Source organism: Myotis yumanensis, unplaced genomic scaffold (assembly GCF_028538775.1).
Source record: "Myotis yumanensis isolate MYYU_CA2020_CCGP unplaced genomic scaffold, mMyoYum1.0.hap1 SCAF_17, whole genome shotgun sequence".
Taxonomy (NCBI): domain Eukaryota; kingdom Metazoa; phylum Chordata; class Mammalia; order Chiroptera; family Vespertilionidae; genus Myotis; species Myotis yumanensis.
The window spans coordinates 23,626,990-23,643,423 of NW_027223768.1; the positions used below are offsets into that span (position 1 = coordinate 23,626,990).

Genomic DNA, 16,434 nt, shown 5'->3' on the forward strand with positions numbered 1-16,434 from the left:
TCCCAGATCTTGCCTTCTACGGTCTTCTTTTCCCTCCTGCTTATCGGGTTTGGGCAAGGGGCCCACCAGCCTGTCTGGGTGTGAGTTGTCTGCTTCAGGGCGAGGCCATCAGGAGGAGCCACGCATGTGGATGTGCCAACCCTGCATGTCATGTCCATGCGCTGGGTGCCTCTCACAGCTCCGCCCTGCTCATTGCTTTCTGTTGTTTTCTCCTCCAGGTATTTGGAAACATAAAGTTGGATGAGGAGAGTCACATCAACCGGCACAACAACTTCCGGAGTTTCTTTGGGTCCCTCATGCTACTCTTCAGGTGCCTGGATGCGGAACTATTGTAGCCTAGCCCTCCACCGAGGGGACAGAGTTGGTCTTCTCTTCCACTGCCTCTGCCTCTTCACTGCCCTTGCTCCGCTCCTAGCAGGATGGCAGTGGGGTGGGGGCAGCAGGGGGGGTCATCTCTAACTCGGTAGTGAATTTGCAAATTGCAGCTTCAGCTTGTCCTTTGGGACTCTGAGAGGGGGAAGGCAAGGACAGTTTCCTGCAGGTCAAATTCCAGTTAAGGCCTGAAACCTTGGATGGCCGGGTGTGTGGGGTCCCAGAAAGTCCCATCACGATCAGCAGAGATTCTTCCAAAAACAGGGAAGCAGTGGGTGAGGTGGCAGAACCCGAGAGAGACTCATTGGCACTCTCCATCTCGGCATGGAAAGCGTGAGAGCCACGAGTACTAGGCAAAGCCGTTGGGCCTACGGCCAGAGGAAGGGGTGGGTGAATTGGGAGAGAAGGCCAAGGAGAGGACCGGACATGCAGACCTGCCACTAATCACCAAAATGTCTTCTGGGCTCAGGAGTGCCACAGGCGAGGCCTGGCAGGAGATAATGCTGTCGTGCCTCGGGGAGAAAGGCTGTGAGCCCGACACCACGGCGCCTTCCGGGCAGAACGAGAACGAACGCTGCGGCACCGATCTGGCCTACGTTTACTTTGTCTCCTTCATCTTCTTCTGCTCCTTCTTGGTGAGTAGCCTTGTGCCCTTAACCCGAAATGTGGCCCAGCCCTGATAAACAGTCATGAGATGTTTCCTTTGGTGGATGGTCACACACCTCCAGCCTACGCTGAGAGCCAGGGTTTTCTCAAGAGAACTCTTGGAGGTGACGGTGCTTATCGGACTCCTGGGTGGGGGGCTATCCATGGTTGAGAAGACATTTGCTGCTTCCCCAGGAAGGATGGCTGTGGGAAGGGTTGAAGGGTGGTATAGAGGTCAGTGAATAGAACAGTAAACTTCATGTTGAATCTGTTGTAACCCACAGTAAATCCTTTCTCTTCTGTACCTCGGATGTTTTATAAATAAGGCCAAGAACAACATCTCTCTCTCTCTCTCTGGAGACCTTTGAACTGTTTGAGAAAAGGTACCTTGAAAATAGCATTAATAAGAGGAGAGTGGTGACAATCTACAGTATAATGGATGCAATTCTCTTACGTCATGACTAGAGGCCCAGTGCACGAATTCGTGCACAGGTAGGGTTTGGCTGGCTTGCCCCAATGGGGGCCGGTCGGGGCTGGGCCGGCTGGGAGGGGGTGGGGGCGCCGCTGGAGGTTTGCCCGCCGGCCCCACCCCTGATTAGGGTGGGGGGGCTGATCAGGGGTGGGGCTGGCCAGGGGGAGGGGCCTCAGGAGATTTGGGGGGCCCATCGGGGCCCCGATCCAGCTAGTTGGCCACTGCAGTGCATGTCATAGCGACCGGTCATTCTGGTCATTCCAATCGTTCTGGTTGCTTGACTTTTATATATATATAGATGTTTAGTGACAGTGGCCAGCTTGACATGAGAGGATCTAATTGCTTCAGGTATTAGTGAACATTGAGTGATATCTGTGGAGCACACCTGCTTACAAAATAGTGAGGGGCTCAAGTGCCCCTTCATTCTTTCATCCAGAAATCTCTGTGCTGCATAATCTGACCAGTGGGGATAAACAGGATGATGATTGAGATGCCCCTCCTAAATCAGTGATGGCCAGTCCTGTGTTTGTGGCCACCTTGACATCCCTTAGCTCAGCTTCGGTCCTAATGCCACTGACTGTACAAGAATCAAAAGCTCAAGCAATTCCCTGGGAAAGTGGGCAGTTTCATGGTCGGACCCAAAGTGAATGAATTGTCTCTCATCCAGCCATTTCTGCCTCTAACGTGATCCTCGGGGGACTTGCCACCTGTCCATCTCTCGGGTATGGGGAAGCGGCTTGCAGCTAGACCAAGGGGGACTGGGAGGGGACAGACAGAGAGTGAACTAACTGCCACGTTAGTAGCCCACGTTGAGTTCTGGGCTTTGCTGCTACTGTAGCTTCTGTGGGACGGGAGGGAAAAGGACTTGATAATGAGAGAGTTATTTAGTGAGCAGATGCATGTGTTTTAGTAAACTCCCTGCGGGAGATTTTAAAAAGAAAAACAAAACAGTATCCCATTTAGAAATTTGGAAGTGGAACGTCTAATGAAAATAACTGAAAAGCAATTTTGAATGATATTGGAGTTTTAAGTTGATTCATTCACATATTCAGCACATTTGTACTGAGTGGTCATTAAAAGGTGAGGCACTGGCTGTACCAGAACCGAAAACTAAAGCAATGCCCTGGAAAGGTGGGTGGTTTCCTGGGTGGAGTAGAGCTCGGTGAATAGAGCAGTGAACTCCATGTTGAATCTGTTGTAAGCCCTGGTAAATCCTTTCTCTTCTGTGCCTCCAGTGTTTTATAAGTTGATTCACTCACATGGTCAGCACGTTTGTACTGAGTGTCATTAAAAGGCTAGGCACTGGGGTAAAGCTGTTATGGTCCCTCCATCCCCTGTCGTCGAAGGCTGAAAGGCATACAGGGGTCTCAGCGCTTAGATGGGGTGAAATGGGGCATGTAGAAGGGCATGTAGACATCACAGTTTTCTCCTACATGGTGTAAATGTTTAATAATATTTAAAAGAAACGAGAGATATAACTGGAAAATTCATTAGCGACTCTAAAGGCACTGGTAGAATTTTGAGATGGAGGGTGCTGCATAATTCACGCTACTGTTATTTTTAAATTCACGTTGTATTCAGTCTGAGAGGATCCGCTTTCCAATCTCAGCCCCGGAGGAGAGTGACTTTGTGACCTTGGGCGAGTCGCACAGCTTCTCAGCCCCACGCAGCCACCCAGAGGGATGTACGGTGGGCGGGATGTGCCGGGCCGAGCGCTTAGAGCCAAGAATGCCAGTGTGTGTGGGAAGCGCTGGGTCCGGGAAGGGCTGATACGATGAAAGTTGCCACATGAAAACGTAGGGCAAGCATTAAAACAAAGAATAGGTGTGAATGTGCACACCATTATACAAGACTATAGGCACACGTAAAGCAATAATAAATACCTAAGAGTGTTTGTTACCATGAATAACGGGTACCAAGAAAGGAGTGTACAAGATGTGTGGATACCTGGAAAACTCTCTGTAACCCACGCAGCCATTGCATATATATTCACTGTGGTTCCAGTCTCAGAGGCAGGCAGAGAGGCCGTGCTAGGATCAGGTGCAGCTGCATGAGACAACTGAGTAACAGTGGCTTAACCCAGAGGGCTGTTTCTTTCCCTCACGCACCAGCGAAGTCTGAAGGGAGGCAGTGCGGGCTCATGATGGTGGCTCCACAGTGGTAAGCACTCCAGACTTTCTGCTCCTTTACCTCCAGGGCTGTCCCTCATCCTCTTGAGGCTAAACCTTCAGTCATCTACTTACTAGTACAGTCTAGGTGGAGGGAGGGAGGGAGGGAGGGAGGGAGGGAGGGAGGGAGGGAGGGAGGAAGGAAGACTGGTTAGTAGGATGCGTCAGCAGTCTCTGGTTAGTATGATGGGCCAGCAGTCTCTCTGACTGGTTGTAGGATGGGCCAGCAGTCTCTCTGATTGGTTAGTAGATGGGCCAGCAGTCTCTCTGACTAGTTAGAAGGATGAGCCAGCAGTCTCTCTGATTGGTTAGTAGATGGGCCAGCAGTCTCTCTGACTGGTTAGAAGGATGAGCCAGCAGTCTCTCTGACTGGTTAGTGGGATGGGCCAGCAGTCTCTCTGACTGGTTATTAGATGGGCCAGCAGTCTCTCTGACTGGTTAGTGGGATGGGCCGGCAGTCTCTCTGACTGGTTATTAGATGGGCCGGCATTCTCTCTGACTGGTTAGTAGATGGGCCAGCAGTCTCTCTGACTGGTTATTAGATGGGCCAGCAGTCTCTCTGACTGGTTAGTGGGATGGGCCGGCAGTCTCTCTGACTGGTTATTAGATGGGCCGGCATTCTCTCTGACTGGTTAGTAGATGGGCCAGCAGTCTCTCTGACTGGTTAGTAGATGGGCCAGCAGTCTCTCTGACTGGTTAGTAGATGGGCCAGCAGTCTCTCTGACTGGTTAGTAGATGGGCCAGCATTCTCTCTGACTGGTTAGTGGGATGGGCCAGCAGTCTCTCTGACTGGTTAGTAGATGGGCCGGCAGTCTCTCTGACTGGTTAGTGGGATGGGCCGGCAGTCTCTCTGACTGGTTATTAGATGGGCCAGCATTCTCTCTGACTGGTTAGTAGATGGGCCAGCAGTCTCTCTAACTGGTTAGTGGGATGGGCCAGCAGTCTCTCTGACTGGTTAGTGGGATGGGCCAGCAGTCTCTCTGACTGGTTAGTAGATGGGCCAGCAGTCTCTCTGACTGGTTAGTAGATGGGCCAGCATTCTCTCTGACTAGTTAGTAGGATGAGCCAGCAGTCTCTCTGATTGGTTAGTAGGATGGGCCAGCAATCTCTCTGACTAGTTATTAGATGGGAACTTCCTTACCTCCACCCCCTGCACCTGGGTGTCTGTTTGGAATACAGGGGGTGGAAAATAAATGTTGAGCAAGCAAGTGGGAGAACAGGGTCTTGGAAGCCACTCAAGAGCCAAAGATAGCTTCAAGTCGGCACACAGTAAGCCATGGTATGGGCTCTGAGCGGTCTCACCAGTTCTGTTGGCTTCTTTGGTGGAGCAAGGGTGGGGGAAGGGCTGGAAGGGAGAGTGGGCGTCAGGCCTTGGCTTTCTCCAGCCTTGGAGCATGTTGTCACTGCTGCTCCCTCGCTGCTCCAGTAAACAATTAAATAAATGGAACAGATAACAATGCTTTTCAAATAGAAAACTGAAATAATGCTGTTCGCACAACGAAATGTGTGGCACAGATAACACAAATGCAACGCATTTAGCAAGATCAACAGGCTTTGGTCGGGGCCTTCAGCCTTACAAACTTGGGAATTGTCGATTGGCCTTGAAGCCTGTTTTTCTGTGTTGGGGTTCCCCTAACTTTTCTTCCCTCCCCTCGTGCCCTCCAGATGCTCAACCTGTTCGTGGCTGTCATCATGGACAACTTCGAGTACCTGACTCGGGACTCGTCCATCCTGGGGCCTCACCACTTGGATGAGTTTGTCCGCGTCTGGGCAGAATACGACAGAGCTGCATGGTGAGTAGGCCGCTCGGCCACCCCGCTGGGGCCTGTATGAGAGGTTGCCAAGTTCTCAAGGAAGAGGTTGGCAGTAGAGCCACCCACATGCTTGCCTGTTACAGGAGGAGAGGGCATTCCTCTTGGCTGTGGCCCGTTGGAGAGGCCGGGTCCTCAGCGTGGCTCTGGTATCAGACGTAGCTTTTCTCTGTCCCTTTCCCTCTCGTTCCTTTGGTGACAGGCTGTCCCTTTCTTTGCCAATCTCATCACACTGTCCGTTCCTCAGAGTGTTTGGGTTCAATCCCCAGAGGAGCTTCTTTTCCTGCCTAATGGTTGAGTCATCACCAGGGTTGACCAGGGTTTTCTGGGCCAATCGGACGTCTGGCCACCACGGTCAGTGACAGGAGTGATTCATGCCTCTCATCCCTCTCGAAAGGTCCAGTGTGAGAAAACTGAAGGTGTACACAAAAGCAAGCAGGTTGCCCTTCCGACTGATCCTTTGTGGATTCTATTGCATGAAACTGAGTTAAATGTCAGGAGTTTGTGGGGATACCTCCCATTCTCTTTCACTGTCCAGGAGTTCTTTGGCGATGTCATGCCCTCTGGCTTTGGAGCAGGGTTGGTGACGCCCACCCAGGGTCTAGATGGGGCCCAGCCATGCTCACTCGTTTGTGGGTTGCCCGAGGCTGCTGTCGCACTACAAGGCAGGCTTGAGTGGTTGTGACAGAGACTGTATAGCCCTCAAATTCAATACTATTTCCTCTGTGAGCCTTTACAGAAAAGGTTTGCCCATCCCTGCTTTAGAGTTCAAGGGCAACCTTTGGGCCCTCGTGGCTGAAGACGGGTGAGAGTCCTGTGAGTGCTCACTCCCCAGGCTCTTTCCTGTCCCATGTCATCTTCGCTTTGGGGACTTAATCTCACCAGTCTATCCTCTCTGGGCCCCCCTCTGAAAATACCACAAGGAATGTCATCCTTCGCAGGAACGGGCCATGTCGCTTCCACCTGGAACCCCTTCCCCATCTGAGACTCTTCCCCAAATCTGTCCTTCCCTGAGGCTGTTGAACTTGGGCCACTGTGTTACAGGTTAGAACTGTGAACCAGAAGTCCTCTTTCCCTCAGCAATTAGTAGTGACTTCGGGCACAGCGTTCTCTCTAAGTCCATTCCTGTTCCAGTGGCTGAACAGTGGCTTTTACCTTCTGGGCTTACTTTCTAGTAGTCGGCTGATTAGAAAGCCCAGGGCAGGGTGTCGGAGGGGAATGCAGCCAGGCCTGCATCTGTCAACTCCGTGGCCTTGGACAAGGCCCTTACCCACTCAGAGTGTCCTCACCTGTAAAATGGTGATAACGATACCAACCTCGAAGGCTGGTTGTGTGTAACTGTTATTATCATTGGCAATAACCATGTAGGAAAGTGACTGGAAAGCATGGATTATCGGTCTGTAAAGCATGGATGGCCATCAGATTGGGAGCCTGAGCCACTAGCAAAGGCAGTCACTGCCCACCTGGCCTCCCTCAGCCGGCCTTGGCTCTCAGAAACCCCAGCTCCCTGTGGATTCACATGATCTTGCGACCCAGATGCCATGTGCATTAAACCTGTCCCTCCCCGCTCATTCCAGCTGCTGGGAGGAAACAATGCCATGGGGCCTACTCCTGAGACTTAGATGCATGAGCTGTGAGAGAGCAAACAGGAAAAAGAAAACCTCTTCTGTCTGCTTTGAGATTCATGGCGTTGATGTGTTCTAGTTAGAGTTTCATTGGCCTTGTCTATGAGATGGGGGCGGAGGGACTGACAAAGATACAGTGAGTCAGTGTCTTCCAAGAGAAGGCTGCTACGGGTTCCAGAGACCATCAGCCTCTAGATAGCAGAACCAACCATCCACAGTAAGAAAAACAGATGGACAGATTAACCTCCTCTCAAGGACTGATGAGCTGCTCTTTGGAAGAGGAGGATGAATCTATACCAAAATCAAGACCCGGCAGAAAGAGCGGAGCTGGGGCAAAGGCCCGTTCTCCACGCAGCTGCTGGGAGGCCTGGCGCTCGGAGGCGGAGCCGCTGATCACACCAGGATGTGTCCAGACCCCTGGCTGTTGCTTTCTTGTCCTGGCCTACGGATCAGATGCTTTAGCCACTGAAAACGAATCAACTGTTGATTCTGTGCTTTTTACAGGAAGCATAACTCTGCAGCAGGCTCGTGGGGATGGGGGTTGGTAAGACAGGTCTCGTAGTTCCTGGAATTCTGTCTGGATCAGACCGAGCTGCCTGTGAGCTGGGCAGTGGCGTGGAGCAGGGGACAGGGCTGTTGTCTGAGCACCGCTCTGGACAGGCTCCCTGAGGGGCGGGGGGTGGGGAGGGAGCTTGCCCGGCTCAAGACAAATCTGCCAGAGAGAGCAGCACAGCCCTTTGCAGCGTCCCTCGTGCCAACTGTGCTCCTCGCTAATTAGCTAATGGGCAATGTGTGCCTCGCAGATGCGGACTTCCTCGCCGCCCGACACGTGGGCCTGAGGAGCTGGCTGTTGGCCGTGACTGTGAAAAACAAACAGTTCTGCCGTCCACTTCACGCGCTTGACAGCGGTCAGAGCAGTGGTGAAGCGGCAGGCTGTGTTCCTCCAGGCCTCGCTCGAGCCAGGGCCCATTTCCTGCATCTGGCCAGGTGTGGGCCGGATGAATAGGTATCCCGGGGTGCCCTTGGCCCGGAGGCAGTCCCGTTGGGCACTGGTCGGGCTTGATTGCCGTGGGAAATTGGGGGCAGTGCAGGTTGCAAGGCGATGCCTCTCTGGTGCTCACCGTGCTCAGTCTCCTGGCCCGGCTGTGCCCGGCCCGGAAAGGAGAGCTGCTCTTCCTCTTCCGGCCACGCCCTCCGTGGCTAAGCTGTCATTTCTTTCCCGCCTTCTCTGAGTGCCCTATTAACCCACTTCTGCTTCCTTTTCAGTGGCAGGATCCCGTATAAGGATATGTACAAATTAGTGCGGGTCATCTCGCCGCCTCTGGGCCTGGGAGAGAACTGCCCCTACAGGGTGGCTTGCAAGGTTTGCCTCCCAGTCCCCAGCCACGCCTGACGATGGGGTGCCACCTGGACACCCCTCTCTGTTCCGCTCCACCCCCACCCACCACCGCGCCACCTCAGGGAACCTTCATGTTGCTTTCCTTTGAGTTTAAAGAGGTCCAACCCTCCCAGAACCAGCAGCTGTTACATTGGGGGAAAGGGCACGGCTGGAGGGGAGGGGAAGCAGGAAAAGGAAGAGCTGAGGGCTTAATAACGAAGGCACTTTCTTCTTCACCTCCATGCACTCATTGGTGGGTGGACACACACACCCTTCCCACTCCCCTGTAATCTGCACATTTAACCAGAGAATGCAGAAACCTTTTTTAAAAAGCAGAGAGTTCTGGTCTCCCCTCACTGGAGACAGACATGCCTCCTTTTAGCAGAGTAGCATCATGGTCCCATATATAATGTCCCAGGTGTGATTCCAGTCACTCTACCTCTGCCCGCCCTCTGGCACCTGGACAGTTATAAAAGCTATAGGAAGGAGAGGTGGTGAGAAACGATGAAGAATTAGGGCAAGAGGTGAGAGGAGGTCAACAGGGATCGCTTTGGGGGCGTGTGGAAGAATTCAGTAGCTCAGAAGGGCCAGGAAGGTCACAGTAGAGGGCAGTGGGCTCCTGAGCACATGTCCTGCCATAGGGGCGGGGAGAGGGGGTCTGTTGTTTGTGAAGCCAAGGACATACATGTTCAGGGGCATCCAGGAACTCCCTCTGCCAGACCCTGGGAGCTCATATCCCAGTGGCTCTGCCCAGCTGCATCCAAGGCCTAGCTCACTAGATAAGGAAGCCTCGCTGGGTGCAGAGGGGAGCAGGGCTCCCGGGGGCACAGCACAGCCCAGAGGGGAGGCTGGAAGAGGACATAGGCCCAGGAAGGTGAGGCCCCGGGCGACGGGCAGGAGCTGGCTGGGGATGGTGACACAGTGATTCCCGTACTCGGGAGGCCCAACAGCTGCCTCTGCTGAGACTCTTTAAACTTGACCCTGGTGCCGCCTGCTGCCGCATGATGGGAGAGTGGGAGGGCAGCATGGCATGCAGGTGCTCTTCCTCCACCTGGCTTTGTCCTACTGCCTCTAGCGTGCCATCGCCCTGGACATGCTGGCAAGACAAGGGCACTCCCCCCACGGGGCCAGGTGGAAGCACGGCGACCCCGGCAGCAGCCACAGCCCACCACTGCCACGGCGCCACCTCCGCTGCACACCCGGCACAGAGGGATACACGGCGCCCCGCCCATGGGTTCGGAGCAGGAGAGAAGGCCAGGAAATTCTGACCCACGGCCGGAGCGCCGTCTATCCGGTTTATACCACGCGCACACAGCCCTGGGAATGGAGACAGGCTTGTGTTGTACGGGACGAAGGCGTGGCCAGGGGAGTAGGGTGATGCTAGGCCAGGAGGAGCGGACAGGCGAGTCCCGTGGCGGTGCCACTAGCGTTCCCGGGTCTGTGTGGGGCTGATATAAACCCGCACCAGGATGGAGTCACCTGTACGATTTGCCTTGATTAACAGGTTTCCTATTCTTTTCCTGTTTGTCCGTTCCGTTTTGTTTTCCTCTCGTGTTCCGTATGATCTGTCTGTCTGTGTTGGCTCTTCTGGGAATGCCTGTTCTCCCCCCCCCCCCGCCCCCCCGTCTGCATCCTTCCCCCACTTCCTTTCCCTGCCACCTGCCGCCCCTCCCTGAGCAGTGGCCGCATCCATTACACTGAGATGTATGAAATGCTGACTCTCATGTCACCACCGCTAGGCCTCGGCAAGAGATGTCCCTCCAAAGTGGCCTATAAGGTAGACCACCCCTTCCTTTGTTCTGGGCTAGCGACCAACCGACAACGGGGTCCAGCTGTGGGGAGGCCAGGCCGTGGGGAGGCAGCGGGGCTCGGGAGGCGGAGGAGGGAAAAAGGTGATGAGACAGAAGGGTCAGGAAGGTCCACGGAAGGATGCCGTCCCGAAATGACACAGCGGGTGGTTTGCAGTGCTGTTCACCGTGGGCTTTGTTCCGTGTCATCTGTGTTTAACGACAAGTGCGTGGCTTCCTGTGAGTGGCTTCCTACGAGGGGAGCGTTGAGTAGTGTGTTTGCTTTTAAGAGGAGGCAGAGTGGTGGCCCACAGGACACCTACCCACACAGCTGTCCGAGCAGATAGAAAAGGAGCAGCTTCCATCAGAGAAGCTAAGGAAATAGTGCAGAAATGGCTCTCAACATGGTTCAAAGAGAAATGCTGCAGGAGAGAGAATAACTTATAACCAAGTTCTTCCTCCCTGATGTGGAAAGGGGCTGCGGCCTGGTTCCTTCGAGGTCACATGAAGGAGGCCCCTGACTACCCCGGGACCCCCGACACGGGATGCCGCTCCCTTTGCCCACCAGCCCAGCCGCCCACTTCTCTGGGCGACACAATGGGATGGGGGACCGAGAGCCGAGTTGCCTTCAGGATTAGATTTCCCTTCTGGGCATGACTGAGTTTGGGGGCCTGGCCCTGCAGTTGTGGGGGGATCCCCCCTGGTTTGCATAGAGCAGCATTGTCCATTGGGAATCACCTGCCCTTCTGGAACTCATAGCTTTGAGGCCTGAGTTTTTTTCCTCCACAATTAGGAATAGTTACTACTAATTCCCCTTCGGTGTTGAGACTGACCCAGAACACTGAGCCCTTTCATGTGCCTGGGGCTCCACAGCGATGTTGCCACTTTTCTAGATGATTAAGGAAGTGGAGAGAGATGAAACTCAGATTCAAACAAGAAACTGGCCTGAGCCTCTGAGACACCATGTCTGTGGAATCACATGACATGAAATGTCCCCATGGAGTCTTAGAGAACCCGCCTTGGGAAGAGACACATCCCTCCCTGCTAGGCTGGTGGTTCTTCCAGGGGACCTTCTCCTGCTTCTCCAAGTGGTAGCGGTCCAGAGAGGATCTCATTGGAACGGAGCCCTTAGGGACCCTCATCCACCCCAGCGCATGGCTCCTCGTGCACAGCTAAGGGGCTGGCATCCTTCTAGCTCCTGATGGCCACATTCCAAAATGCCAGATGGCAGAATGTGGCCTTGAGTTCTTCGAAGTTTGGGGATGAAGCTTGGTAAGAGAAGGCGTGTTGGGACTGGAGGAAACATTGAAAGAATTCCTAAAGCAAGATACTCTCTGGAAAGTGGATTTGGCCATTTCAGTGTGATCCCTTCCTTTGGGCGAGGGGAACACGGCCTGCCCACTCTGCTCCTGCCTCGTTCACCCTCCTCTCATGCTCTCTCCGCTGCACCCCACCCCTCTCACCTGACCGTGTTTGTCTCTGCCCTTTCCCATCCTGCTCCACTTCATCCATTGGATAAGCTGGACCTCTGCATGTTCAGTCATGTGCTGGCAAATTCCATCTCTTAAAGACTCAAAAAGGGGGCATCAGGATGTCTCTTCAAGTCAGATAAGCAAAGCAAAATCTCCCCGTCCCTGTCTTTCCGTCGGAGCTTTGGGAGTGTTCACAGGACACGCGGAAATACAGAGCAACCTTGACAGGGAATGGAGCCCCCTCCCAGAGCTGGCTCCGTTCCCTGAGCCTAGAAATCACTTCCTGTCCCTATGGAAGACATTCTTAGGACTGTGGGAGTCCTACAGAATGACCAGTCCCCTTCCCTTGGATTTGGGCATCATTAGGGGGTGGGGGGCGGGCACAAAACAGCAGCAATGAGCCTCCAATGCAAAGTAGGGAGAGTAGGGTCGGGAGAGGTGGGGATCCTTGCCCTTCTTTTTTGTCTCTGCATTTGACTCTGCACTTGTCTTCCCCTCTCACCAAGGTTTCTTTTGATACGTCTTCCCCCTGCTGTGTCTCTCTCTCACCCACAGAGGTTGGTCCTGATGAATATGCCCGTGGCTGAGGACATGACAGTGCACTTCACCTCCACCCTGATGGCTCTGATCCGGACTGCTCTGGACATCAAGATCGCCAAAGGTGAGCCCAGCGAGGAAGCAGCGATTCTGGAGGGGCTCGTGCAGAGATGCCTGAACTGCCCCCCCTCCAACAATGCAGAGACCGGGAAATCCAGTACTGGGGTCCTAGTGTCCGCCTGAGGTTCAATAACTACAACGTTGCCCACTGCCTCCTGGCAGAATGAGCGGTTGCTTATCGCTAAGGCTCCTTTCAGCTTTTACAGTATGTGAGCCTCAGTGTCTGGCACATAGTAAGCATTTTAGACGTACGTGTTTATTCAACAAATGAACTTTAATTGTGGCCTTTTTTTCTTATGTGGCACCTTTAATGCCTTGGAAGGCTTCCATGGCAGGTGCTGTCATGGCGGGCCTTGCTTCCTCTGATTTTTAACTCAGTGACTTAGGAGAGAAAAGGTTTACTGTTTCCCAGTGGGCCTCCAGCCCTCCTGCTCTTGCCTGATACAAATCCTGTTTAAAATCAGGTCACTCCGACCAGAGTCGCTGGAAGAATTGATGTCCCTGTAATGAGGCAGGAGAGGTCGCCGTGTGGCTCTTTTCATTTCCCCTCTGATACACAGAGCACCTGGGAGGCTGCTCCAGTGAGTGAGGAAGCTGACCGTGGTCTCGGGGCCTCAGATCTCTGGGGCAGGATGTCCCTGAGTTACTGAGAATGGGAGTCCCATTGTGTTCTGCTGCTTCAGCAGGAAGACCCAGCATTGCAAGATCCACTGCCACGAAGAGCCGGGATGTCCCCAGAGAATACACGGTGCCATGCCGGTGCAGCTCCACTCCCTCCTTGTTCTGTCTCTGCACTGTTTATTCATAGTTTATCTTATTCTTTCAGGTGGTGCTGACAGGCAGCAGCTAGACTCGGAGCTACAGAAAGAGACCCTGGCCATCTGGCCTCACCTGTCCCAGAAGATGCTAGATCTGCTTGTGCCCATGCCCAAAGGTATGGCATCTCCCCTGGGTGCCCTAGTCCCAGCATGCCAAGGCCTTATCTTTGAGGGGAACAGAGAGTGATCGAAGGGATAAGGGAAACGTGTTCTTTTATCCTTAGGAAACGAAAAGCCCTCACTTCTTAAGTCCCCTTTGTCATTATTAATTGAAAACATTTTTTCAAATGGGGTCACTGTGGTTTCAGGTGAAAGTTTTTGGTGTGTAGCTCTCTCCTTCCCATAATACTATGCATCCAACCCTCATACTGTTGGGAAAAGGGTGCTATTGGAGATGGAAATCTAGACCAGCAGCGGTGATGCTCACTAATGTCATCTCCCTCCTTGGACGGCTGTGGAAGCTCCCTGAGAAGACATGTGGGGACCTGTTGACTTTGCATGCTCAGTGCCCGGCGCATACCTGCTTCAGAGGGTGGAGAACAAAGCTTGAGGCGTCCTCCCTCTCCCCCATCTGCCTCCTCTTTGGTCCTCCCATGCCACATTTGTGTTTTTCAGCCTCTGACCTGACTGTGGGCAAAATCTATGCAGCAATGATGATCATGGACTACTATAAGCAGAGTAAGGTGAAGAAGCAGAGGCAGCAGCTGGAGGAACAGGTGAAGGGCAACGGTAGCAGGGTGGGTGGGTCATGCGTCACCTGAGGGCTCCTGAGGGACAGGCCTGTGTATCCCTAGGGTTCAGGGTCCAGGAACTTTCTAGGGTCAGGGGATTAGAAACCCAGTGAGTCAAAGGTTAAAATAGTCAATTAAGATATCAGCCATGTTCCTATTTTATCCAAGTATATTGCATGTTCTGCCATAATCATTTGAGTTCCTTTCTTCTTCTACAGAAAAATGCACCCATGTTCCAGCGCATGGAGCCCTCGTCTCTGCCGCAGGAGATCATCGCCAATGCCAAAGCTCTGCCTTACCTCCAGCAGGACCCCGCTCCAGGCCTGTGAGTAAAGCCAGAGGGCCACGGCTCTCCTGTTTGTGTCTGTCACTCGTGCCAGTATGCAGGCCCGGGAATGTGGAAGGAATAATGCTAACTCTGAGCTGAATGGGCCTTTCTCTGAGGTTGAGAAGACGGGGGAGAGAAGAGCAGGTTAGTACTGGGGCCGCACAAGGGCAGGAGCGGTATATGTTAGTATCACCAGAGAGGTTAATTAAGTGGCCCAACGCCATAGGCTAGTAGAAAGCTAAACAGGAATTAAGTCATTTACTTCTAACTCTAGAATCTTCCCACTACACTATATGCGAAATAAACAAAAAGAAGCTTAGGTCAGGCAAAAAAAAAAAATTCTTTATTTTCTGTATTGGCAATGGAGACAAAACTCAATTAAGGAATCTGCCAGCTCTTTTGAGTTGTAAACCTTGGCGCCAATTTGGTCATACACATCTTATGGGAACATTATCTTTCTATCAAGCATGTACTGAAGTAGCAAAGGGCATGAAGTGTAAATGAGCTTTCGTGATTGGATTTACTCCAGTCCTGCTTCTTAAGAAATCCGTAATCACTACACAACCTCTGTCAGAATGCCATTTAGGACCTCTCACGCCGTTAATTTCTTTCTGCCTGTGGTATTGGGAACCTGGTTTTGAAAAGCATCATTTTCAGAGGTCACAACTCAACGCATTTGGAAGAAAAGGCCCAGATTCTGACCAGGGCCATGAATCGTTTTAGCAAACATTTGATGTGGTGAGGTAGCAGGGTGTGGATTCTCCTGTCTGCAGAAAACAAGCAGATGTTGCTCTTTGATCTGTGCAGGAAGGAGGTAATATGGCAGAGTGAGACCACCTCATTGGAAGGATTTAGTGTTTTCCAAGGGTTCTTGGCTTAGAAATGGAGGGGACCCCCCCCCCCCCCCCCGCACACACAATTCGATCTGTCTTATCCACACCAATTCACTGTACAAATTACCTCCCATCATAGGATCACTCTGTCTTCTCTTCCTCATTGATTTAACCAATATTTATGTGACTCCAAATCTGGCTTAGGCACTGGGGATGTGGCAGTCAATATAATCACAGTCCCTGTAGAGACAGATCCTGAGAAAGAAATGAAAGATAACGGTTAAAATGCAGAAGGCAAGTTATTGTGATGCTGTGCAAATAAAGGAGGTGGCTGCCTACTCTGAGGGTGGAGGAGGCTTCCCTGAGAAGCAACAGGTAAGTGAGACTCGAAGGCCAGCTCTTCAAGAGAGGAGAGGCGAGATGTGGTCAATTTAAAGAATGCAACCTGTTAGGTGGAGCACAGTTCATGGAGGTGGCAGGTTTTGAGCTTGGAGAGCGACAAGGGCCAGGATGTAGGAGCCACACAAGCAGGACCCAGAAGTTCCGTTTCATCCAAGGATAATGCCTCCGAGTGACATGATCCGATTTGCACTTTACAAAGATCATTCGTGGTTCCAGCATGGATTCAGAGGATTGGAGGAGAGCAGTTCAAGAGACAGGACACCACTTAGTAAGTGACTTCAAAGGTGTAAATTAGTAATGACTGTGGAGAGAAGGTCAGACTTGAGAGGTAATGGAGGCTTCGGTGATTGCTGTGCTCTGTGGAGGAAGAAGAGGGAGGAGTCAAGGATGGCCCCCGGATTCTGGTGGATGTTGGTACATTTCCTGAGATGGGGACACTGGGGGAGCAGCCGGTTGCTTCCTCGGGACCATCTGTGTTTCTAGAGCTTTGCCTTGTTCAAGTAGAGACTGCTCAGAGGATACAGCAGTGACTCTGACAGACAGGGCTCCTCCCTCATTAAGCATGCATCTGGTGGAAAACCAGACATGAAACAGAATTATTGGAAAGAAAAAACTATTTTCAGTGATTAATCACAGTTCTGGGAAGTGATAGGAAGAAACAAATGCAGTGTGAGCTGAGTGCATGTGAGAGGGAGATCTGATCAGTTACATGGGAGAGAGAACAGATTTCCTTAAGGGGTGACTTTTGATAAGCATTTTGAAGGATGCATTAAAAATACCAGGGAAAGGTTTTTCAGGGGGCAGCCTGTATTAGGCCTTGTAGCAGAAAGAAGCCTGCCACAGTCAATGAACGAAGTCCTGTGTGTCTGGAATTCAGGGAGCAAGGGCTAAAGTGTGTAAGCAAAGGCTTTTGAGGTAAGGACCAGATCATGGGA

General features: G+C 52.4%; 1 protein-coding gene and 1 long non-coding RNA gene across 4 annotated transcripts in view; one reads left to right on the forward strand and one right to left on the reverse strand.

Annotated features, from left to right (window-relative positions):
• The window catches only part of CACNA1E (calcium voltage-gated channel subunit alpha1 E), a 383,585-nt gene that overhangs the window by 357,951 nt on the left and 9,200 nt on the right, over nucleotides 1-16,434 (forward strand). Inside the window, exons 38-45 of the mRNA XM_070397384.1 lie at nucleotides 219-310; nucleotides 842-1,007; nucleotides 5,323-5,450; nucleotides 10,152-10,248; nucleotides 12,286-12,391; nucleotides 13,214-13,321; nucleotides 13,821-13,921; nucleotides 14,155-14,261. Of these exons, the coding sequence (XP_070253485.1) occupies nucleotides 219-310; nucleotides 842-1,007; nucleotides 5,323-5,450; nucleotides 10,152-10,248; nucleotides 12,286-12,391; nucleotides 13,214-13,321; nucleotides 13,821-13,921; nucleotides 14,155-14,261 (905 nt within the window). The remainder of the gene's footprint in view (nucleotides 1-218; nucleotides 311-841; nucleotides 1,008-5,322; nucleotides 5,451-10,151; nucleotides 10,249-12,285; nucleotides 12,392-13,213; nucleotides 13,322-13,820; nucleotides 13,922-14,154; nucleotides 14,262-16,434) is intronic.
• The window catches only part of LOC138996293 (uncharacterized), a 268,742-nt gene continuing 266,893 nt past the window's right edge, over nucleotides 14,586-16,434 (reverse strand). Inside the window, exons 8-10 of one of the 3 annotated variants that reach the window (XR_011468744.1) lie at nucleotides 15,437-15,856; nucleotides 15,225-15,352; nucleotides 14,586-15,063 (exon numbers count right to left, since the gene is read on the reverse strand). This is a non-coding gene — a long non-coding RNA (uncharacterized lncRNA). Of the gene's footprint in view, nucleotides 15,353-15,436; nucleotides 15,857-16,434 lie in introns of all 3 variants that reach the window. The other 2 variants (XR_011468745.1, XR_011468743.1) reach the window with 2 other exon arrangements.